The sequence below is a fragment of the Microplitis demolitor genome, chromosome 8 (assembly GCF_026212275.2).
Source record: "Microplitis demolitor isolate Queensland-Clemson2020A chromosome 8, iyMicDemo2.1a, whole genome shotgun sequence".
NCBI classification, from domain to species: Eukaryota; Metazoa; Arthropoda; class Insecta; order Hymenoptera; family Braconidae; genus Microplitis; species Microplitis demolitor.
The window spans coordinates 10,822,732-10,849,548 of NC_068552.1; the positions used below are offsets into that span (position 1 = coordinate 10,822,732).

Sequence of the window (26,817 nt, forward strand, 5' to 3'; positions counted from 1 at the left end):
TGTGCTAGTACATGATAATTTATTTTAACAATCCAGAATAAAATTATTATTATAAATTTATAATAAACGATAAACTTTTAAAAAAAAATTCAATTATTTATAAATAAGAACATTTACTGTAGGTTTTTTTAATAAAATCAGCTGCTCTCTCACCTATCATCGTAACTGTTGCTTGAGGATTTCCTGAGACAACCTATAAACATTTAAAATAATGATAGTACCAATGTTGAAAATTTCTAATCAATTTTGAATGTGTTATTCATAATTGATTTAAAAATTTGAGTTAGGATATTAACTTTAAGTTTAAGACATTTTATTGATTCATTTTCAATTTTACAATATATGTTTATTGTTATTACGTAAATAAATGAAATGCCATTTGTTGTCGGCAGTGATTTGGTGGTTATAGCATTGGTTATAGCATTTTAATTTTGAGAAATTAAAAAAAAAAAAACAAAGAAAACAATTTTTTCGTAATTCTTTCGATAATAGTTTCTCTTGAACGAATAAAACGATTTTGATAGTTAAGGTGGCATTTGACGCAGCTTATAAAGTTTTAGAGCTGATTAGATTTTGGGATCAAGCCATCGAGCACATGAAAAACTATCCAAAAAAAAACATTTTTGAAAAAATTTTATTTTTGGAATTTCTCTGAACGCAACGGTAACAGTGCGTCTTTTGATTTTCGACTTGAAAATCGAGCGGAAAGCTTCAACTGATCTCACAGCCATCTATTGTGATAATTATACCTTAATTAACACTCTTTAGTCATCCGGGGCCAGGCCAGAGGCCCCCTAAATCGAATTCTATTGAGACAATAGTGGGGTAGTTTCCCACTCTCAGACTTTTCACGGCTTTCAGATATTGATAAGTCACGTCGAATGACACCTTAACGATCAAAATCGGTTTATTCATTCAAAAGTCACAGAATATTTACATACATACATACGTACGTATACATACATTCGGAAATAATTTTGAAATTAGTCAGAATAGCTTCGTAGAACCTCAAACGTTAAGATATGTTAGAAATTCGATTTAAGTAAGTTGTCAATTTTCCACGATAGCGAAAGTTGAGCGCACAAACGAAGTGAAAACTCACTTCGTTTGTGAGCTCATTCGCTCGTGTGGATCGTCGACTTGTTTACTTGTCGCACTCAAATTTACTTGTCGCACGCAGATAATCTTTTAATGCACACGAATTTCGTGGAAACAGTTGAATAGGCAAACAGCTATTTGGCCAACAAAAGAGCATGCGCTACGATAGCACTTATATTGCATGAATGATAAAAAAAAAATAAAGATTATATAACCCGAATATGAATACCTCAAGGTTGCTCGAAATTATATAGTTTCGATATTTGATAGAAAATTTTTAAAGACATTCATTTTTTATGCAATGACATTTTTTGGGAATACACTGATAGAAGGATTTGTTTAGGAGTAATAAATTGATTTATTAAATTTTTCTCAACTGACTTTTTTGGATTTAACAAATATTTAGTAATTATTAACAATATTTATTATAATGAAATAAGTAACTTCTTTATTATTAAGAAATATTTTTAATGCTAACAAAGTCTTATTAACATAAAAGAAATATTTGTTAGCACCAAACAAGGCTTGTTAATATTTAATAAATATTTCTTAGACGAATTTGTCGGTAGAGGGCTACACACGAGCCTGTAGTGGTGTACACGTATTAAAAGAGCTATATGTGTGTGTCGTTGCGACGTCATATTTTTTACTCCGTTCTAGCTTGCATTGTTGGTTAAACGTAACCTACAACTGAAGCTCTCATATACTTAAATAATATTTATATCAGAAGTGTTTTGTAAATTGTCATCCATATTATAAATATGAAAATATGGAAGCGTTGTTAATTTTATTCAGTTCAATTTTAATCAAATATAAAACCATTAAAAACACATGTACTATCAAACGGATTTTATGTTATTTCTCAGCGTAGTTTAATATAAGAAATTTTAATTTGTTTATTCTAGTTATAGTGTTAATTACTATGAAATTGTATTTTGAAATTAAAAGAACAGAAAATTTTATACGATGGTTGTTTTAGTTATTTTTGTTTATAAATATAAATATTAATGAATGTGTGTAGCTGCATGCAAAAACATATATAGATATATATTCTTGAACTGTGTGATTTTATGAATTAAATTTTAATAAATAAGTTAATAGATAATTTCTTAAATATAAAAAAAAAATTTGTTCAAATAATAAAAAATATATTAAATATAAAATATTCATTTATTAATTATTAAAAAGTGATTCATTAAATGTTAAAAAGTGATTTATTAAATACTAATAAATCATTTTTTAAATGGAAAGAAATCGTTTATTAAATATTAACAAATCGTTTATTAGATGCTAAGAAATATTTATTAAATAGAAAAAAATGATGTTTAAGAAATGATTTGTTAAATATTAATAAATATTTCTTAAATAAAGCTCCGTTAAGAAATAATTTGTTAAATATTAACAAATCTTTTTTAATACTAAGAAATCCTTCTATCAGTGTATAAAAAAAATTCAAATAGTCGATTTTTTTTGCGCTTTACTTATATATATATATATATATATATATATATATATATATATATATATATATATATATATATATACTAGCAGATCCCGCCCGCTTCGCGGGCAATAAAAAGGTATTACTAATATAAATTCACTTACATATATATTATAACAAAGGAGGTGTTTGTGCCTATAGTACGATTTGCAGCCGAAATTAATCATCGCGATCGAATAGTGTTCATATGTGGTAGTAGTCATAAGTCTCCTATGGTGCAAGGGGAGGTTGCGAGTGATAACTATAAGGATGTGGAAGATATGGGGGTTGAAAGAAGATGAACCTTGAAAATGTGTCTATGATAAGTTAAGAATTTTCTAGATTGTTCTAGAAATTTCAAGAATAATCTAGACATTTTGGGAATAATCTCAAAATCTCAGTTCTAAAATATAAATTAATTTTCTAAATTATTCGAAAATTAATTCTAATCAATGTGGAATGCTCAAAAATCAACGTAGTTGATTTAAATTACTGAAGATTTATTCTAATTAGTCAAGAATGCTCTTGATTGATATAAAAATTTCTAGACACATCTGAAATGCTCGAAAGTGAACTAAGTTGATTTAAATCACTTGACATTAATTCTAATGAGTCTAGAACGTTTTAGATCGTTCTACAAATTTCGAGACACATCTGGAATGCTCCAAATTGAACTTAGTTGATTCAAATCACTTGACATTAATTCCGAAGAGCCTAGAATGTTCTAGATTGTTCTAAAAATTTCGAAACATATCTAGAATACTGCAAATCACATTTAGTTAATTTAAATCACTCGACATTCATTCTAAGTAGTCTAGAATGTTCTAGATTGTTGCGAATATTTGGAGAATCATTCGAAAGCTCCAAATTATGATTAGTTGATTCAAATCTCATAAAAATGATTGTAATTAGTCTACAATGTTTCACGGAGAAAAATGCTGGCTCGAAACCTACTAATTTATATTATGCTGTCGACCAAACTTGAAACAGGAACTGAAGCATCCAAAAAATTATTTTGCTCATAACGATATAATATAAAGAAAATTTCTATGCTGTATCATAATATTTATTACAATCGATAAGCTTTAATAACATTTGCTTTCATACATTATAATAATTGTGATGCGGCATAATAATTTTTTATAAGAGCATAATAAATTTTTGGATGCTTTACTTCCTGTTTTAAATTTGGTCGACAGCATAATAAAAATTAGTAGGTTTCGAGTCAACATTTTTTTCCGTGTTTGCAAGGTTCTGGAAATCATATAACATTCTATAAAATGCAATTATATGTAAATACGTTAAATTACTTAAAAATTATTTCATGAATGTTGGATGCTCTGGATTGTTTTAAAAATTTGAAAAATGTTATAAAAATTGAAAATTATATTTCAAAGTCGTAAATTACACGAAAATAATTGGAACAACCCATTCGAAAAATAGTTTAGAACAATCAGAATTAATTTGAAGTGATGTTCGACATTCGAATATTTTAGAACTTATCAGGATCATTTTTGAAATTTTAGAGCAGCCTAAAAAATTTAATACATGAATAAAAGCACCACCAAAATATAACGCAGCGAATCGGGCGTTCACAGGTAGAATTTATATAAAAAAAAATTTTTTATCAAAACTATTGTCTGCATAGCAATAAAATTTCTCAACATTAAAGTTACTATTAGACATTTAAAATAAAATTTTTGTACGTTGAAACAAAAATTTAATATGATGATGATGATTATTATTATTATCAATATTTTCAGTACTTTTCAAAATATTAAGATAAAAGCCTATACCCGCTCATTTTTCATTGGAGTGAGATTAAATCGCTCAATATAAATTAATAAATCAAATGAAAAACCACATTTTTATTTTATAGTTATTTTTTGTAGTTTGAAGTATTGAAATAAAATTTTAGCTTGAAGAATAATGTAAAAAATTAATTATTATTTATTTTTTAAAGAAGATCCTTGAGTGTACTCATAGTTACTCACTAAAAGTTGTGATGTACCATTACTCGATCAACACATGTCCCTATCATCGATCAAAGTCAATATCAATTAAACTATGATAAGTTTATTGATTTGGAAAATAATTTATTAATTATATAACCTCATTTTTTCATAACATAAAATTTCATGAATTTTCAAAATATATCTAAGAAGATATAGTTATAATAATTCTTAAAAAATTTGACGAAACCTAAATTCAATCTAACGAATAAACGTTGAAGTATAAAATGCCTGGCTGAGCGCGATTTTGAAAACAGTCAGTTAATTTGGATTTATAATCTATTATAAAATAATTTGATACATGATATTTTAATATATTTAGATTTACGAATAATTATTTATTAATAATAATTGTTTTTTGTTGAAATTTTTTTTATAAAAATTATAAAAAGCGCATTAAACAGTTAAAGTGACCGACTTATGGTACTGAGCAGAAATAGGGGGTTTTACCTTAATTAGAAAACAAAATAAAATTTTGTCATGCTAAAAAAAAGACAGTTTCATACACTGATAGAAAAACTATCTTGATTCGAGAAAAATTTTTTCTTCAAAATGTGGTTCTCGTTTCAAAATTTTTAATTGTTTTAATTCAAGAAATAAGTCTTTGAACCAAAAAAATTAAAATTCTCAGATAGAGAAAAAAAATTTTTTGTTTGAGAATTTTATTCTTCGATGAAGCCTTTTTTGTTTTGAAACAAAATTCTGACATATTTCACTTAAGAATTTCTTGCTCTTGGATTAAGATAGACAAAATGTAGGTTTAAGACATGACCGATTTGTTTCGAGAATGGCGCGATTTTTAAATCAAGATACCAATTTATTCAGCTTGAAAAAAAAACTTTTTTTTTTATTTTAAAAATAAAATATTTTAAAGTGATTTTTTAGGACTATATTCATTTACTTAAGATATGTTAAAGTAGAAATTTATTTAAAAAAAAAATTTTTTTTTCATTACTTTAAAAACATCTTCCATCAAGGAATTATTACTTAAACCAAAAATTTAAAGTTCTCAAAACAATAACACGACATTTTTAGTTGAAGACAAATGGTTTTGCTTCAAGAATTTAATAGTATATCGATTGACGATAATATAGTTTTGGGTCAAGACACGAGAGTGATCCATCAAAGATACAAAATCTTTAGAGCCAAGAAAATCTAAATCAAGACAAGAATTTCTTTAAGCAAGACAATTGGTTTTCTTCAGAAATAAATTCATGGCTCAAGAAAATAATTATTGAGTCAATATAAAATTTCTATCAGTGTATATATTATGTTCTTTTGTTTTATTTGAAAAAAAAGAGAACGATTGATAATCGATAAAATTTATTAAAACGAAATTAAAAAAAATATAGTTTTTATCATCAAAATCGTAATAATATATAGCTAAAAACCATCTTTGAAACACGCAGAATTTTGTGCTGTAAATTTTATGTCAAAATATTCAGTAGTTTTTACGTGATGCGCGTTCAAAAAAAAGACTTGTCATTTTATATGTATATAAAATTTTTTTTTCTGTCCTACCTGGTAAACAAACAATTTATAGAACAAAAAAAATATTCCTGCTTGAAAAAAAATTCTAAGTCAATTAGGGGCTTCACACTCATCAAAAAATTCGATTTGCCATTTAAGTAACATTTAAGGGAAAAAAAAATTTTTTTTAGTTTGGAATGTTTTACCTCGGCAATGGCTCAATGTATGAATAAGCACAGCATAAATTTTTGTAGGGAATTTAACGCTCTACAAAAAAATCTCTTGTCGTTTTTTGATAAATCCATCTGTTCAAAAGTTATTGGACCTCGAAGTCAAGTTCGAGTAAATTTCGGGATCTTTTAATTTTTCTGGCGAAACTATGGAACTTATCATAAAATGCCATGAAATCTTTTTTGTAGACAATTTTATTTCCTACAAATTATCTAGAATGAATTTTTTTTTAATTCTGCATTGTTTTCTAGTTATTTCCATTTTAATGCTAAGCTCCTAAAAAAATAGTGTTCTGATCGATTTAAAGAGCTTGGCATCAAAATGGAAACGACGAGAAAACAATGCAGAATTAAAAAAAATTTGTTTAAGATCATTTGTAGGAAATAAAATTGTATACAAAAAAGATTTCATGGCATTTTATGATAAGTCCAATAGTTTCGCCGGAAAAGTAAAAAGGTTTCGAAATTTACTCTAACTTGACTTCGAGGTCCAATAACTTTTGAACAGATGGATTTATCAAAAAATGATAAGAGACTTTTTTTGTAGAGCTTTAAATTCCCTACAAAAATTTATGCCGTGCTTATTCGTACATTGAGCCATTGCCGAGGTAAAACATTCCAAACTAAAAAAAAATTTTTTTCCCATATAATTTAAATGGGAAATCAAATTTTTTTATCAGTGAAGCCTCTAATTGACTGAGGAATTTTTTTCAAGCGGGAATATTTTTTTTGTTCTATAAATTGTTCGTTTTACAGGTAGGACAGAGAAAAAAATATCGCTTAAGTGTGAAACACCCTAATAAGTATACTTTCCAAAATTTTTTTGTTTCAGGAAACATATTTTAGTTTAAAATCAATAAATGTAATATTAATAGTTGTTGGATTGAAACCGAAATAAAATTTAGTAGTAGTAGTAGTAGTAGTAGTACTAATAATAATAATAATAATAATAATAATAATAATAATAATAATAATAATAATAATAAAAATATATATTATAATATATTATGATATATATATATAATTATTATTATTATTATTAAATAATAATAATAATAAATAACCTTTGGCATAACAGAAGCATCTGCAACACGAAGTCCTTGAATACCATGTACTCTAAGATATGGATCAACGACAGCGAATGAATCGGAAGTAGGTCCCATTTTACATGTACCACTCTGGTGATTTTCTGTACGTGTGTCTATATGAACGGCACATTTGAAATAGTTATCAGAAAGAAATTTATATTTCTTGCATTCATCGATTGGTTGGCTTGCAAGAGTAAGACCTAGTGATTTCATAGTACTTGAATTTGCAATATTAATAAGAACATGAATACCATCGATCAATACGTCAACGTCTGCAGGATCGGCAAGATCATTACTCCAAATTATAGGATGCTCCAGTGGATTTTTACTTGCCAAACTTATAATTCCTTAAATAAAAAAAAACGATTTGAATAATTTTTTTTTTTCATCATCTTATAATTCATATAATTTGAATTGCAAATTAGTTTAGCAAATAACTCTGACCTCTACTTTTAGCATGTAGATTGACTGCTGTGAATCTGACTGTTCTTTTATTATAATAATTGGTAAGATCTACATTACCATTCTCACGACACGAAGCTTGAAAACCCGAAAAAAAAATTTGTAAATCTGGATAGTCTGGTGTTGTGTAACGTGATGATAAAATAGCGGTCACTTGAGCTAATCCAGATGACGATAATGGTCCCGTTTGATTACGTATATACTGACTTACATTATCTAAATTAAATCCTTCTGAATTAGGTTCATTGGCGAGTATAAAATCTAATTTATAAGAAACATGATTGTGAAGATTTTTTCCAACTCCTGGTAAGTCAAGAACGACAGGAATCCCTAAAGAATCAAGTTGCTCTTTCGGACCGATACCGGATAAAAGTAAAAGTTGAGGAGAGTTTACGGCACCTCCTGAGACTACAACTTCCCGAGTGACCTTTGCTTTATGAATTTTACCATTCTATCAAAAAATATTGATATTTACTTTCACTATAACATCATAAAGGCAATGTGTTACAGTAAATACAAATGATATGTATGTCGATTAAATTGATATTCATTTTTTTTCATTTTTTCTAGTCAAATTACTCACCATAAAATATTCAACTCCAATAACCTTTTGTTTTCTAGTCAATATTTTAGTGGCGGTAGAATTAAGCACTATATTGAGATTTTTCCTATTGCGAATTGGACGGAGAAATGCTGATGCTGTGCTCTGTCGCACTCCATTTTTACTCATTGTTTGAGCAACTGTAAAACCATGAATTTTTTCACCAACCATGTCTTCTGTTGTTCCGTATCCTGTTTCATTGGCAGCTTTTAATATTGCATCAGCGAATGCTGGTTTCCATGGAAATCTAACAATATACTATTTGAAATATTATATACATACTTATTACTTATAATATATAAGCAAAAATTAGATAAAATAAGGTATTTTAATTTGTTAAATTTTTTTTAGCAGGTATTGTATTTTGCTGGAAAATTTAATTGGCGTTAAATTTTTTTGAAGCCTACGATTTCTTCAATGTCTTCATTTGACTCGTCTTTAAGTAAGAAAAAAAAGTATATTTAATAATAGACACCTTTCAACTGTCATCGGACCTCCAGTTGCATGATATTGACGACCAACACGATTTATTTCTGAATTGTTTTCTGACTTCAGGAAAAATGGTAAAACCTAAAAAATTTATCAATGACATCAGACTGTTATTTCATAGCAATATTTTTTTTCTAAATCTTTATTTGAAAACTTTTAATAAATACTTGAAAAAAAAATCCTCGTGAATTTTATAACATTTGATATTTAAGTAAATATATAATTTTTTTTTTTTTGTACTTTTATGGTTTATTCATTTATTACTGGAAAATAGTAAGCGATTTTATAATAAATAACGATAATAATAAGTTGTAAGCTCTATCACTAACAAATAACAGACTCAGAAAGAAATTTAGTACGGTGTATTTTTTTTGTAAAGAATTTCATACCCTACAAAGCTGTAAAAATTGATAAGGCTAAAAAAAATTTCTTACTGTAGAAAATAATAATAAATTAAAAAAAAAATTTCATATTTTAATGGATGAGTATGAAATTCGAAAAGTTCTATTACCATTTTAATTAAGAGCTGTAATTCACAGAAGATTTTTTTTTGTGTTGACCAAAAAATTTTCACCAGTTAACGTGGTAAGTAAAACATGTTTCTTTTATTTGATAAAGAAAGAAATAAAAATTTTCGAGATTACTTCTGCCCATGACCATCCTTCATTGCCCATGGCAACCCAATTTTCATAATCTTTAGCGTTGCCCCGATGATAAGCCATCCCATGGTGAACTGTTGTCCCACCGAGATTACGTCCACGAGGCCAGTTGCATGACCCTTTTTGCGCCAGACAAGCATGAGTTTCATTAGTCGTTTTGTATTTCCAATCGAGACTACTGCCTTTAGAATTAAATCCCGCATTAAATGACAATATAAATAATATTTCATATTGTAACCTGAGTCGAAATTTAACTTCGCTTTAAGTAGTCAATATATTTAAATACATCTACTTTGGTACTTGAGATTCTTAAGTGGACCAAAATAAGTATTTTTTATACCTTATACTCTTATTAGTTCCTATATCCGTTCTAAGAAATCAAAATTTTACATCTTTTTATATCGAAAAAAGAGAACTGGTTTCATCGGTAAAAAAAATATTATATTTCGAAAAAAAATATGACACTTGTAATTAGATCCAAAATGTGATCAATGTATTAGAATCATTACTTAGAGGAAGTACACATGATTTTAATTGAAAAAATCCCGATGACTGCTTGGCTCGAACCTGCATCCTTCCGATTCAAAGCTTTCGATGCTATCCACTGCGCTGATTTACGCATATGATCGCGCGAGTGTAAATAGTATATTCGTTATGATACCAAACAATAACTGATGAAGAAATAAAAAATCCGTGATGTTATGATTGACGTACTCTTCATATCAATATATTATTGTTCTGTACTTCTATTTTTTTTTATTTTGAAAGTTTTTTATTAAAATGTTCAAAAATAGCACCATAATTATTAATTATATTTATATCTAATATAATATTTAATTATTTGCTAGTTAAAGTTACTAGTGAATTAGTGAAATTCACAAATTAACAAGTGCATAACAGCTTCACTTGTGGAAATTATGAAAATATCGCTAGATTATTAGTGAAAATCATTAATTTTCCTAGCGAAAATTATAAATCTAAATTCAATAGTGAAAATTCACTAATGAATTTGTTGTTGAAATTCACTGATTGTCAAGTGAATACTGCTTCACTAACACAATTAATAAAATTTTCACTAATTTATGTTTAGAGAGTAAAAATTAAAGTACTAATTAAGAAAATTTGTCGAGTGGTTCAATAAGATGTACAGTACTGGCAATCAATTATGAACTTTGATGAAGAAAATGAAATTATTACATCTCACACTGTAATTTTTAAAATCTTTATACTAAGTATTATCAATGTATCAGCAATCACGAACTTTTACTATTTAGAATGTCAAAATAGTAAAACTACATTTTAAAATATCGTTAATAAGTTTCATGAAATTATAAATTTACTTTTATATAGCTTTTGCAGTTTGACAACCATTCAGTAATAATTGAAAACTGAAAATTTGTGTCTCAATTCCATGAAATCACTTGCATTTAAATTTGTAAGTTTTACATTCTAGATGTTCAAACTTTAGACCGTACCACGGCAATTAGCTGACTGTATGAAAATACTACTAATACTACTCAATTGTCAGTGAAATTTTTTGAAGTAGTATATGTGAGTGCACATTGCAGTTACACTGAGAAAAAAATTTTCTTCTGACAACTAAATTTTAATTATGACAACAAAATAATTTGATTGCCCACTGCCAATCATATATTTGATTGTTTTAACTAAATACTTTATAATCCACCAACAAAATAAATTATTAGAGACTACAAAATATTTAGTAAAGATAATTACGCGTTAAGTAGCAAGCATAAAATCAAATTGATTACCTGTAGAGCCAATAAAGTAAGCATAATGAAGTATATTAGTGATCCTTAGAGAATGAGTTATTAATTATAGTTAAATATTATTTTAAAATTACAGAATATTTATTCAACGCTAAATAAATGCATATTTAGAAAAATAATTTATTTCCTTGACGTACTTTTTTTATGTACTGTGACAAAAATTGTTCAGGAAAACATTAATATAAAACATTAATGTCATAGTGTAATAGGATACCCTTATATTACTATCAAAAAGGGTTATCCTTATTCTGCTAATTAACAGCGGAGAATCCGTCTCATAAATGCTTCAAGTTTTGAATATAATAACTCTGAAATAAGTTTCTTATCAAGGACACTGCAAAAGGTGGGCGCGATCTAGTGACAAGCACCGAACTACTCCTGCTACTGCTGCCCAGGACCATAACTTTTTAAATCAATAATCATTAGGTTTTAATATATATTTATTAACATCAAACAAATATATATATTTATTCTAAATGAATATATTTTTTTGTGTCTAAGTAATATTTATTAGAGTTTAAATAATTATATTTTGCTTTAATATTTCATTTTGTTGGCACTACAAAATAATTTAGTTGTCTATCAAATAAATATTTTTTTAACTTTACCAAATGATTTTACTATCGTAGCAAGAGAAATATTAATATCAACCAAATAGAGTCTATTAAATCATTTGTTAAAAATGACAAAATAATTTCTGTTGACGTAATAAAATTGAGTTGTCCTAATTAAATATTAGTTTAACAGAATTTAAGAAAACCAATTTAATTGTCCGAAGAGAAATTTTTTCTCAGTGTAGCCAAGACCCATGCCTCAATATTAGAAGTTATAGTAAGAGTCTTCTGTTTCACGGTCGTCTCATGTGAAGTTATTATTCAACGTTGTGTTGTCTAGTAAAGTTTAAAGTTGTCTAATATTGTGAATGTTAATAATTAAATGATTATGTTTGATAATTAAATAAATTTTCTATACAATTTGCTTGTTTACTATTAATTTAATTTTCGTTTTCTTATTTTATACTGATTTTACTCGGTCGAAAGAATTCCCAACTGAAAAAAAAAAAAATAATTTTTTTTTCTCGGCCGAAAATTGGCCGAAAAAATGCCTAGGTATACGGAAAAAAAAAAGAACTGTAATAAATAAAGCTTGATGCCTAATAATTGTGATATTTTCAGCAATTAATATTCTTTCAAATTGTAAAATCATGATTTCAATATTTAATAAATAATAATTATAAATTGAATGCTAAAATATATAGTTCATTTAGATAAAATTATTATTCAAAATTATAAAAAAGAGAAAGTAAATGCTTAAAAAATTAAACTTTGAAGATTAACAGCCAAAGCTTAAATATGTGTTGTATGTAAAATAAGTAATTAAAGTCTCAAATAACAAAATATAAAAGATAGAAAATAATAAATTTAGTTAGAACGTTATTTTGTAAAGTCCTTTAAATAAAAAACTTTAGCATGAGTTGCTTTTAAATGTTGATATTAGTCAACAGTCAAATTTAATGATGTAAACAAAAATAAAAAAATTTTCATGGATATTTATTATTAAAGTAAATAATAAATATTCCCACTGAAATCAAAAAAGATTGACTATGTGAAACTGTATATTATACTTCATCAATTTGTAAAAACGTATGTATCAGCTTCAGCAAATTTTATTGTTTGATGCATTAAAATTTCATGTGCTACCATCATCTATTTAAGTGCGAAAATAACTTTCTGTTTTCATACGCATGCGGTGGCCGAGCGCTCTAAGTGCCAGGGACTGGTCCAGTGTACTGGACTCTGTTCACGAAAGGTTCGACGGTTCGAGCCCGTGAGTCGGCTAAAATTTTTCTGATGATTTTTCATATAAAAATTCGAACATCTATATACTGTATCGACTAAATTAGTTATTCATAATATAGACAAGGATGGAATCAATTAGATGTACGACGATAAGAAAAACAGACAATGGAAGAAGGGGGAGAGAAGGGGTGAAATCCGAAACCCGAATGTAACTTCGTACTACGAGAGCAACGGTAAAAGCCAGAAGTAAATAATTCAAAATAAACAAATACAAAATCGATCGAAAAAAAAAATAGACATATATATATATATATATATATTTTTTTTTTTTTTTTATTTTATATAATAAAAATGAGGGTTTAGAACAAAAATTATTAGTATGGTTGCACAAGATAAAATAACGATTGACTATGAAATTATATATATCGACTTGAAGATTTGTATTGCTTGAAACTTTAAAATTTATGGTCTAAGTTTTAATTTTTACCATAGTCAGTCTAAAAAATATCATCCTGCCAATAAATACAATTCAAGATATTAATTTTTACTATTGGAAATTTCAAAAACTATATGTTTATCATGTATTCTTCATTTTTGACCATCAGTATATTTTAACAGATCACTTATATATTTTAACTTTGTACCTTATAATATACAACAAAATCACACTCGGGTGCCGCAGTAATATTTGAAACAATAAAAAGTATTGAGAATTCGAATAAATTGTAACATTTTTTTTCCGTGTAGTGAATACGAGGCCGAAACTTTTTTTGTGTTCTTAATATATTTTTTTTATAAATTTTTTTCATGGGGGATATTTAGACATTTACATTGACTACGGAATATTTACGAGCTCTCTTGAAATATATTCTTAAGGAATAATTGTTTAAAATAATGAGCTGTTAATAATGAAAAATTTTGTTTGTATAAAGTTAAAATAATTGATTTTTCATTTTTGCTCATTAACATATTTTCACTCAGCGACGAACTGTCATTTAACTTGGATCAATGATACCACGAAAGAATATTTTCTACTGTATCAAAATATAAACTATTCCTATAAAAATTATGTCACTCTAACTATAAAATAATTAAATGTTTTCACTATGTCTTGCATAAAATTATAACTTAGTGAGTTACTCAAACATTTTATAAATTGAAAACATAATTTTTCTCGAAATTTTGAAATACATTTTTAAGTTCCACAACTTGAAACTTTTTTATGTTCTATTTTGAGTTGCATGAAATTTTTTTTTATGTACCATAATTTTATTTAATAAAAATCACTATAGCCGGAAACCGGCCGATTCGACTGTCGGCTAAATTTCGGCCAAAAATTTTTACTCGCGATAATTTTATTGGAAAAAAAAAAATATTCTGGCCGAAAACAGGCCGATTCAACTGTCGGCCAAATATCGGCTATATTTCCGCCTGTTTTTCGCCGAAGATTATTACTTGCGATAATTTTATTGAAAAAAAAAATGTATTCTGGCCGAAAAAAGGCCGATTCATTTGTCGGCCAATTATCGGCTGAATTTCGACCTCTTTAAGAAGAATAAAAATTTTTCGGCCAAATTAAGCTGTTTCGACATATTTTCAGCCAAATATTCTCATCTGGGTTATATAGTTGTCAATTCAAAAAGAAAATTGAAAGTGTGGTAATTATTGTTTTTTTTTTTTTATTTTTGGTCATGTTTAAGAATTTTGTAGCTTCTTTTATTATTGTATTCTATTTATTCTAAAACTATTGGTACAATGGACAATAACTATCGTGATGATACCTTCGGCAATACTAATCGAGCGGTTTATAGTGAATTAACCCCTGTTGCATCACGTTCGCCACGATATAGCAACGTTTGTTACGCTAGCCATGGTAATTATAACGCTGGATTCGTTTCTTAAATATGTTTTGGCTTTTGTATTGCTGTGGTCATATTTATACACGTAAAATAGCAAACATTTGATAGTATTCGGTATTAACTAAACAAATAATATATCTACTCTTTTAAAATGAACCAGTGAATTTCACTGGCTGAATCAGTGAATATCGCGCTCATTGGTTTCAACCAGTGAACTAAAAATATGTAAGCGCGCGGGTACAGCAGCATTCTGTACATGAATATATTTAAGTGTTTTATTGTGTCAATCAGTAAGTAATAGTTATTTATTATCTTTATTAGGGTGTGCCATTTTGAGGCTTTTTTTTTTAACAAAAAAACAAGCTGAAAACTCACAGGAAGGTAAGAAAAGAAGCCTGTTAAAAGCGGAGCTCTTAATATTAATATTTAGAGGTGCCTATTTCTAATTTTCCATTTCTTATTTAAATAACATGGGAAAAAAAATATTTTTTTTTTATTTTTCTAAATCGGCATTCACACCTCATATAAATAAGTCCATAGCATAGTCTTATAGAGAATTAAACGCTCTACAAAAAAGGTCACATCATTTTTTGATAAATCCATCCATTCAAAAGTTATTAGAGCTGGAATTCAAATCTATAATAAATTTCCAGATCTTTTTACTTTCCCAGCAAAACTATCAGACTTATCAAAAAATGTCTTGGAATCTTTTTTATAGACAATTTTATTTCCTACAAATTATTTCCAATTAAGTTTTTTGAAGTTCCGCATTGTTTTCTAGTTATTTTCATTTTAAAGCCAAGCTCGTAAAAATAATAGTCTTCTAATCTATTCTGAGAACTTAACATTAAAATGAAAATAACTGGAAAAAAATGCGGAAATTAAAAAATTTTATTGAAAATAATTTGTAGGAAATAAAATTGTCTATAAAAAAGATTCTATGACATTTTTTGATAAGTCTGATAGTTTTGCTGGAAAAGTAAAAAGATCTGGAAATTTATTAGAGATTTGAATTCCAGCTCTAATAACATTTGAATGGATAAACTTATCAAAAAATGATAAGATACCTTTTTCGTAGAGCGTTAAATTCTCTGTAAGATTAGCTATGGACTTATGTATATGAGGTGCAAATGTCAAGCTAGAAAAATAAAAAAATAAAATATTTTTTTTCCCATGTTATTTAAATGGAAAATGGAAAATTAGAAATAGGCACCTCTAAATATTAATATTAATAGCTCCGCTTTTAACAGGCTTCTTTTCTCACCTTTCTGCGAGTTTTCAGCCTGTTTTTTTGTGGAAAAAAAAGTCGCCTCAAAATGGCACACCCTAATCTTTATATAATATTTCAACTAACTTTTATATAACAATAATAATTATTTGACACAATTTTTACAGAATATAAAAATAAATAACTTCAAACTCCGTCAATTTCTTCTCAATTTTACATAAATTATTTAAATTAAATTATCCTTTCAGTTTAGATAATGTTTATAATTTTATTGATCACTACATTTTTAAAATAGCCACAGCCCGTAAGGCTGTCTCTTTTTTAAACATAAAATTAAACATTATAAAAAACCATTGAAAATGGAATCAAATTAAATTTTTATAATTCCTAATAAATTTTCACTTAACTCAAATAATGAAACAGATTCATCTTCTACGGAAATAAGGCACCTAATGATGAATTTGGTTTTGTACATAAATTACAATAGAATTCATAAGAAACGTATAATCAAATCTATTTACCCGATGAAAAAAGTTTTTGTCTAATTATATATGATTATATATAATTATACATGACCGCATACATAATTAGATCTGATCATACCTGGCTGTTATAAGTCCATATATACGTCTATATATGATCAGATCTGATTATATATGTTTATAGATAATTAGATATGATCAGACCAGGCTGTTATAACCCCATAAATAATCATACATAAGTCTATATATGTTATATCTGATTATATAAGAGTCTATATATGATCAGATCTAATCATATATTACTCTATATATAATTAGACATGATCATACTTGGCTGTCAACACCATTTATAACCATAATTGAGTCTATATATGATCAGACCTGATAATGTATAGGTCTTTATTAGACTGGGCCAAAAAAATGGACAATTTTTTTTTTTCTTTCGGTACTGTGAAAATATTATTCCTGCTGACCAAAAAAAATTATTGTGCAAGTTTGAGCCCTTAATATTAATATTAAGAGGTGTATCGTTATGTCTATTCGTTTTTTGACAGAATTTTCATTTTTTACCCAAAACTCGTAAATCATCTATCTGAAAAATTTGAACAATGTACATTCTTAAAGGAAATTAAATTCCCGACAAAATATCTCTCCTAGTAAATTGACGTAAAACGAGCCGTTTTTTTGTAGTCGTGCCTTATATATTGATTTGTTTTGCTAGAAATATTAACATTTATTCTACTCAAGATAAACATTTTTGAAGGAATTTTAATGCTCTACAAAAAAGGTCTCTTAACATTTTTTGCGAAATTCAATCCTCCAAAAGTTATTCAAGGTTGAAGCTAAGTAAAAACGACTTAAATAATCTGAATAACTTTCGAAGAAGTGAATTTAGCAAAAAATATTAAGAGACCTTATTTGTAGAGCATGAAATTTCCTTCAAAAATACGTATGTTGACTAGAAATAATTTTTATATTTCTAGTAGTTACAAAAATCCAAAATAGAAACAAAGAATTAAAAAAACAAATCAATATATAAGGCACGGTTACAAGAAAACGGCTCGTTTTACGTCAATATACTAGAAGAGATCTTTTGTAGGGAATTTAATTTTCTTTAAGAATGTACATTGTTCTAATTTTTCAGATAGATGATTTACGAGTTTTGGGTAAAAAATGAAATTTCTGTCAAAAAATGAATAGTCATAACGATACACCTCTTAATATTAATATTAAGGGCTCAAACTTGCACAATAATTGTTTTTGTCGTCAGGAATAATATTTTCACAGTATCGAAAGAAAAAATAAATAGTCGATTTTTTTGGCCCAGTCTAATATAGACCTATATATTATCCGATCTAATCATATATAGACTCACATAGGATCAGATCTGATTATATATAGACTTGTATATAGTTATAAATGGAGTTGACAGCCAAGTATGATCATTTCTAATTATATAGAGTCATATATGATTAGATTTGATCATATAGAGACACACGTATGGTTATATATGGAGTTATAACATCAGAAGCTGTTCCTCATGTTGTTCTCGTCGTCCGAAAAGATGAGTATGTCGTCGATGTAAACGAATATAAAGTCCAAGTCCCTGAGTAATTCGTCCATGTAGCGTTACCAGGATGGATCAGCATTTTAGAGACCATAGGCTATCCCTAGATATGCAAAAAGACCCCATGGGGTAATTATTGCTGTTTTTTCCACGTCTTCAGGATGTACTGGTAGTTGTAGATACGCTTTTTGTAGGTCTAGTTTTGTGCATCTTTTCTTACCACGTAGGCATGAGAAAAGTTCAAGTATCAACGAAGGAGGATAATTATCCGGTACAGTTACCTGGTTGAGATTGCGGTAATCACCACACATTCTCCAGTAATTATCTTTTATCCTTGTCAGATGAATAGGACTGGAGTATCTGCTGCTGGGGGGTCTGATTATATCCGCATTGAGCAGTTCTTTGAGCTGAGCTTTGGCTCAGGAGGCTTTTTCTCCCGATATTTTGCGTGCACGAGCAGTAGCTGGCAGTCGTTCGGTTATAATTCTGTGTGCGAAGGTTGTAGAGGCGAGCTGTGATTTCCCAATTGGGCAGGTGACTTCAATGTTTTGTTTCAGCAGTTCAAAATACTTTGTTGGCAGGTCCGAGTTGATTGTCGAGATGCCGTAGTATTTAGTTCCGATGGCTTTTCCTTTCGAGGATAATTGTGTAATTGGATCGATCAATTGTTGATTTTTAGGTCAATTAAGAGATTATTGTGAGCGAGGAAGTTGGCACCGATGATAGCATTATCCACATCCGCTATGATGAATGCCCAGGAGAAGTCTCGGCGAAGGTTCAGCTCGAGATTGACTACTTTAGTACCGTAAGTATTGATTTGCGTTGTGTTTGCGAAGAGAGTCAGTTAATCGACTTCTCGATTATGGTGAAAGGTTTTTGCAGGCAAGATTGATACGATTGATTCAAAATCTATCAGGAATTTCTGATGCGTGAAATTATCTATAATGTGGAGTCGGAGCTCTTTTTGTGAGGAATTATCGCTATCATTCACAGCCCCTAGTGATGACAGCGATTCTAGTTTTCCTGTTGTTTTAAAAGAAAATCTGAAGCCAAATTGCATGGTAAAATGCATTTTCGTGCTTCAGCCCCGAACTTGTTATGATAATAACACATACCATTACGCGTTGGAGTTAGAAATCTTCCCCGTTGGCGTTGCTGCAACATCTGAGGGTTAACAGCTTGTTGAAATTGTGTTTGTTGCTGCATGAATTGTTGATGTTGTGCATATTGATTTTACAGGAGTTGTTGCATGTTTTGCTGTTGAATTTCCAGGTCCTAAATCTCTTTTATGCACGTTTCTAGCGTCTGCTGTAATTCCAACACTTTCAATTCAACGTTAGTCCCGTTTTGAAACGAAATTTGTTGAGACGTAGCCACGACAGATGGAGATGGCCCTATCACTTCAATCAACCGATCAGCAAACTCGGCTACTGTTTCCAGCGGAAGTTACTCGTGGTGATGAGATGGGGTTTGATGTTCGGAGGAAGCCTGTCCAGCCATAGTGATTGTAGGACGCAGTCGTCAACGGTACCATTAGCTAGCTCACGCATTTTTCGCAGTAGTTGTGATGGTGTTTTCTCGTCCAAAGTGGTTTCACTTATGAGTTTGTGCACTTGTTTTTGTCTAGAATCAAAAAGTCGTGAGAGGATAGCTGTTTTTAAAGTGTGGTACTTCTCTGTCGCAGGTTCCTTGCGAATGACATCCGCTAGTTGATCATTTGTTGTCGCGTCTAGTTCCCTTATAACGTTGACGTATTTGATCCTGTCGTCGACTATTGATGCGATGTCGAATACGGCTTCCGCCATTATAAACCAGATTTCCGGTCTTTCCGTCATAAAACCTGGCTTTAGTTTTGGTTTTCCCATGGGCGTTTGGACTGTTTAATTTCTCTGCATCAAGTTGTTGTAAGCGATTAGTTGTTATAATGTGAGTGGATTTTGCATACCTGAGTTCATGGTGTTTGGCGGTATGTTTTTGTTCCCAGTGTCATCTGTTTTGCTGTTGTCTGCATTTATTCCAGCCAGTATTTGATTAGTCAGTATGCTGCACGAGTCACTGAACAAATTTGTGTTGAAAGCAGGTTGTTTCTTTGTGTCCGAATTTGGCCTCACCCTGTTGCCGCTGTTCATGGACTTGGCCTTGCCGGCTGTGTCGTAACCCATAAACTCTTGATCCAAGTAATCCTAAAACTTCGATTAAGGTCATCAGATTTTATTGAGGAATGTTGCAATCCCATCGTGTGTTTGATCTTGGTTGTTACTTGGTAGTTATTTTGTTATTTTATTTTATAGTTTATCTTTTTATCTACGCTAAATGCGATAGAGATAGCCACCGTTGATGCATGCTTTTTGGCGGACAAGCGATGCTGTACCACGATATAAAATATCACGTCAGGGTCACCAATTGTAGTATCACTTACACTAATACTACTAAATAAGTGGTACACAGCGTATATAATTATTTTATACTTTACTTATAAACAATGTGACGATTACAACAATATATTATTTAAGTAATCTATTTTTTGTACTCGACAGCTATAGCGTCTTCTTCATTATTTTTTACTTATTAAATTATTATTATTATCAGTCTTACCAACTCTCCAGTTGGTTTTTTCCTCTATTCCGGTGGTGGCGTCGAAGCGCGTTCGTTACGGCTTTGGCCACTGTGGCATGAACGAGGAGACTTAGCCGCCAGAGTATTAAGAGCATTAATTAGGCGAAGTAAACATGTTTTTCATTGATGAAAAAATCCCGATGAGTGCTGGACTTGAACCTGCGTCCTTCCGATTCAAAGTCCTTGATGCTATCCACTGCACTGACATGTATATGTGATCTTGTAAGTGTAAATATTATATTCATTATGATGTCAAAGACTAACTGATGAAGACGTAAAAAATCTGTGCTGCAATGATTGACGTGATTTTTATATAGAATTCATTCGTACTTTGTTTAATTTTTAGCCTGTAAATAAAATATTCAAAAGGATTGGATAACTTTTTTTAACTTCCCGCTAAGAAAATCGACGATTTTCAAAAATTTCGGGAAGTTATTGTTTTCACCCCGATTTTCGAAAATCGAGTTTTCATCAGATGTCGACGTTTTGAGGTCCTAGAAAGCTATTCTGACTATTTTCAGAATGATGTCTGAGTGTGTGTGTGTGTGTATGTATGTAAACTCTTTGTAACTTTGGAACTAATGAATCGATTTGGATGGTTGAGGTGGCAATCGAAAGAACTTTTTGGCCATCAACTTTCCTGAAAATTTCGGAACATTTGATTAAGTAGATTCGGAAATATTTGCGAATTACGAAAAAAAAAAAAATTTTTTTTTTAGTTTTTTATTGATTTCTCAGAAACGACCTATACGATCGACTTCAAAATCTAATCAGCTCTAGTACTCAATAAAACGCGTCGATTGCCACCTCAAACATCAAAATCGGATAATTCGTTCGAGAGTTATCGCGGGAGAAAGAAATGGTGAAAAACGGTATTTTCTAAATATTTTCGAAACGACTGACGCGATCGATTTCAAATTTTAATCAGCTCTAGAACTCAATAAAACGCGCCGATTGCCACGTCAACTATCGAAATCGATTGATTAGTTGAAAAGATATCGGCGTTGAAAAGTTAAAAAAATAACATTTTATGTTATTTTTTCCGGATAAATCATAATATAACGTACTGAAATGTGCCTGATATCATACCAACTCATCTTTTTATGATTTCTTTTGATCATATAATGTCATCGAACTTGATTTTCAGTTTAAATCATATTATCAACAAAAAAATCGATAAAACGTAGTTTTTAATATTTTTATCGGATATTTCATATTTTATTGTTTCTTACATGAGTTAAAATTTATTTAAATCTTGATTTTGATCCCCGACATTGATTTCTGCCTCAATACACTTATTTTACTGAACATAATCAGGAACTAAATTTTAAAAACCGCTTCATTGATGATTTTCGATTCTTAAATTTTCAAACTTCAGCATAAAGCGTAACTTGTTAGAGCTTGAAAAGATCGTAAAAAAACAATTGCATGTGATAGCATTTTCGAGCTCAAAGAGCTCGAAAATATATCTACACTAATGTTTTCGAGCTCTTTGAGGTCGAAAACAGCGGGAAGTTTTGGGGCTGGCCCGCAGGGTCAACCGACAGACCGATTTTTTTAATAAGGATATCCTGATGAAGTCCTGATAAGGAACTCGTCAGGTTTGTCCTAATAAGGCAAACCTTATATTAACCTGACAAGGTCCTTATGGTACTTCAGGCAAATCAGGAAAAAATTCTAGTCGGGAACGGGAGAACCTCTGCATGAATCCAAGAAAAAACTTACTTGGCTTAAGCTCGCAGTACTCTTGGTTCAAGATTTGTATTTTAGTTTAAATTATTACTTTTTATTGATTCGAAACATCGCATTACTTTATCTAATATTATACCTTTCTTGTACTGAACATTTATATTTTTTGGTTAAAGTAATAAATATATTACAGTGAGGAACAATATTTATTGAAACAAGAAATTTAAATTATTTAACTAAATAACTCAATTGTTGAATCAATCTTTGAAGATTTATTGAGTCAAAAATATTTTTTCTTTATTTGAAATTTAAAATCCAAGGATTTTTTTTCACTTTCCTCAAAAAAATGTCGATTTCCATTCTCTGTCCTCAAAATGTTCTTGGCTCAAGAAAAATTACTTTGAGCCAAATAATTTTTTTTCTGTGCACGAGTGATATTTAAAAACTGTTGAATTTACTTCTCATATTGAATGAATTTTGCGTGCAAATATTTTTTATTATGCACATGTAGATATTAAAATCTACAAAAATCTGCTACTTTCCTTTCTTTTATAAAAATAAATTGAAATTATTAGGACTTAATTCAAGTGACAAGTATTGATAGGGTCAAATAAATATGTTAAAAGTATAGGTCTACTAGGTCCTAATAAATAATGTAAAATTCATAGGGTTCAGTCAGCTTTTATGGTATGTTCTGTCTCTGATAAGCATTAATAGTTTTTAATTATTACGCCTGTATATTGACTGAACCTGCAATTTTTAACCGTCACTGACATTTATAGGTTTTACATAGGAATTGTTTTTCTATAAGAATCAAGTACTTAGTAAATCCCTTTTTTCTCTTGATACTAGAATTTCTAGGTTCTAGTAAGGTTTTAAATTTCGACTTAGGAAATTACTGAATATTTTGTTTTTTTATTACCGATATAAACTCCAAAATTCGACGGAATTTCAGCACCAGCCGGTTCATCAGGACCAGCTTCAAGTAATAACACTCTCCAACTAGGAACTTCACTTAGCCTACCTGCAACTGCACTTCCTGCAGCTCCTCCTATTGCGTCAAAAATATATCTCATTATTTATAACGTTCAGAAAAAAAAGAATCATTACGAACTTATAGATTATTTTCAAATTTTATTTATATATAATTACGTATATTAAGGTATACCTATATAATAAGGTATACTATAGTACTATCAATACCACAAGTGTCAAATGTATACTTCGTGTAATTTGACTTCCATATTATATACATTTGGCAACGCCGCGTAAAAGCAAATGAGATAGAAGTATGCTTACAGCAACTCTGTTTCAGTCATTCAATTAATTCCAATCGGATTTAATCCTAAACTTTCGAATGATTTTGATTGAAAGTTAATCAACAATTTCCGATTTTTGGGAAAAAAAATTTCTATATAATTATATAAAGTTATACAGAGTTTTATATATTATCCCTCATTAACACAAACGATTTAAATCGATTCGAAAATTTGAACCTCTAGTAACTGATTAAATGAACTATCTCAATCAGATTCAATCGGGAAATAATCGAAAATTAAATTTATTTTTATCTGACTGAATCTGATTGAAAAATTCCAATCAGATTTAATCGGGAAATAAAAAATTTTTTTTATTCGATTGAATCCGATTGAAATTCAATCGGAGACTTCGAACGCTCCCGAACATTTCCGTTTAAAACTGATAGAATTCCGATTGAGTTCCAATCAGATTCAATTGGAGTTTTTAATCAGGGGCAAGTTATTGGCTTCATATGTTTGTTTATTAAAATACTATGCTGCATTATTTAATAATATAACTGTATTAATAAAAGATATGTTGTATGTTTTGTACTAAATTATGTGTATAACACTGATATTCCCACACACCGCATTTGTTGCATGTTTAAATTTCGCGCGCGTCATAACCTTCTTGGCAGCGTTGCCACATGTAAGTAACATAGCACATTTTTCTTAATTATTTACTAATTACTCTCATTACAAACTCTGAAGCTAATATTCGGATTAACCAAAATGTTTTCATTAAAATTTAAACGTCACTTTTTGTGAAATAAAATAAACTCTGTGATTCTACATAAGGATCAATGGTAAAGGCAAACATTTTTTATTATTAATATCTTTTTTTCAGTTCTCTGAAGACCTTCAAAAATTTAACTGGTTCATTATCTTATTATAATGTACCAATATGCTAAGTTTCAATAGTCTCAAAGTCTCAAAGTAAAATATTCACTGTGCCTTTTGTTCGAGAATATATCGTTTCAGATCGGAATAAACATTTATTATTATTTAACTCTCTGTCCGTCACACTATGAGCGCAGCGCTGCAATTTTGATTGAAAAATTATTTAAATCGACAATAAATTTCCTAGTCTTTTGAAATTTTATAAGTTCTATTTGCTATACTTTCTAGTATCAAATGAATAAAATGATAATTATTGTTCAGATTTTTTAAGCTCGAGTAAATTCGAGCGTTGAATTTGTTCGGATTTTCTGCGCAGCGTTACTAGTTACCATCAGTGACTCATTTCCAGCTCATTTATTTTGCAGTATAAAAGTTATAAAAAAAATTACAATTGTCTAGTCGTATAAGCTTGTGTGGTTTTTAATTTTGAAAACCATAATTATGATACTTGGCAACGGCGCAATGTTACACACATGGCGGTGGAATGCTACGGCGCGACGAGCGAAGGGTGGCAAGATCGCGCGACGGACGGAGGGTTAATTAAAATAGTTGAATGAAAAAATAATTTAATACTAATGAAAATAAAATTTAATTATTTGATTACCATCTGTCCTAAGTTATTTCATTATGATGTATTATTATTATCATTTTATTGTATATTCTCACCTCCAATTACAATAAAATCATAAACGTCACGTGGCTTTTCGTCAGCAGTAACACGACCACAGGGATCAGCAATTGCCGGGCTTATGTCAATTAAATTGTTTACAATATACAAAAATAATACAGTTGACGCTCTTGTTGATGGGCAAACTTCTGTTATAGAAGGGCCACCCATAAACTGATTTGGACAAGCCATTGAGTAGTTGAAAAAATTTAAATCTCCCTAATAGACATTTATTTGTTAAATAAAGCTTAAATAATAATTAATAATTAGTGCATGTTATTCAAATATGAGCCTTTAGTATGAAAAAAAATTTGGAATAAATAGAGAGTGGATTTTTATGTTTTTATTCACGAAGTAAAAGAAATAAAATCTTTACATCAGAAATTAATGTAAACTGATTGACATATGATCTATAGAGCTCTCTCATGATTAATCCTCACATTAATTCTTACTCTCGACGAAACTATTTACTAACCGTTACTTTATACAGAAATAAATTAAAATATATTGTGATTTAGGTTTGCAACCCAAAATTAAAAGAAATTCAATTTTTCTTAATCCTCGACCCTAAAGTATGGACCTCCTGGCTGCTTTTTTACACCAGAAAGAACAAATTTTGTGGCTTACAAGAATTACTGCGCGCTTTAGTGGACTACGTTTTTTCTTTCTGGCTCGGTCGCGTAACTATATTCACAAACGCGCTTGTGTGAGCATACTCACACTATAAAGTGTATAGTATACAGTGCCGTCGTAGTGGCAGCTCAACATAACCAACAATATAACCAACACAGTCCGCCCCTTTCTCCACCTTCGAACGTATTTCCGTACTTTCGGTTGGAGATAAAGAAAAATAGTGTTCAACCCACGGACAGAATGTTGGATACCCTGATGCATGGAATATAGAAGCCTCGGCCTCTACATCCCATGCGCCAGAAAATCCAAATTTCTGGACTTGGGTTGTAATATACTATTTCTTCATACTCGGACGAATGTACATACTCTCTGTCTCGAGATCACTAGCAGAAAGTCTAACATTTGTGTCGTGCTGAGATTACTGACGTGCCGTCTTTCAACAATTTTTTGTCGGAAATTTATCGCTCTACAAAAAAGGTCTCTTATATTTTTTCAATAAATTCAATCGTTTAAGAGATATTTAAGCTCGAAATAAAAGGAATTTTTTATATCGTCAGAGCGAAATTTAGAGTCGGTTTGTGAAAGTTGTCTTTCAACTTATTAGTGCTTAAATAGCTTTTAAATAGTTGAGTTTATCGAAAAGAATATAAGAGACCTTTTTTGTAGAGCGGTAAATTTTTGACCAAAAACTGTTGTAAGC

At 29.4% G+C, this 26,817-nt stretch overlaps 1 protein-coding gene across 1 annotated transcript; it reads right to left on the reverse strand.

The window, feature by feature from the left end:
• LOC103574243 (glucose dehydrogenase [FAD, quinone]-like) lies at nucleotides 1–25,676 on the reverse strand. The gene is made up of 8 exons (XM_008553651.2): nucleotides 25,484–25,676; nucleotides 23,542–23,670; nucleotides 9,575–9,771; nucleotides 8,917–9,011; nucleotides 8,424–8,688; nucleotides 7,823–8,291; nucleotides 7,355–7,725; nucleotides 1–193 (listed from the first exon to the last, which is right to left on the reverse strand). The coding sequence occupies exons 1-8, from the start codon at nucleotides 25,674–25,676 to the stop codon at nucleotides 98–100; spliced, it is 1,815 nt and encodes a 604-aa protein (XP_008551873.1). The 3' UTR covers nucleotides 1–97.
• Nucleotides 25,677–26,817: the final 1,141 nt, after the last annotated feature.

Coding starts and splice junctions, on each gene's coding strand:
- LOC103574243 (XM_008553651.2), bottom strand. CDS start 25,676: ATGGCTTGTCCAAATCAGTTTATGGGTGGCCCTTCTATAACAGAAGTT. Junction 9,012..9,574: donor AAGGATGGTCATGGGCAGAA/GTAATCTCGAAA, acceptor TAAATTTTTTAG/GTTTTACCATTTTTCCTGAA. Junction 194..7,354: donor ATGCTTCTGTTATGCCAAAG/GTTATTTATTAT, acceptor AAATGTTTATAG/GTTGTCTCAGGAAATCCTCA.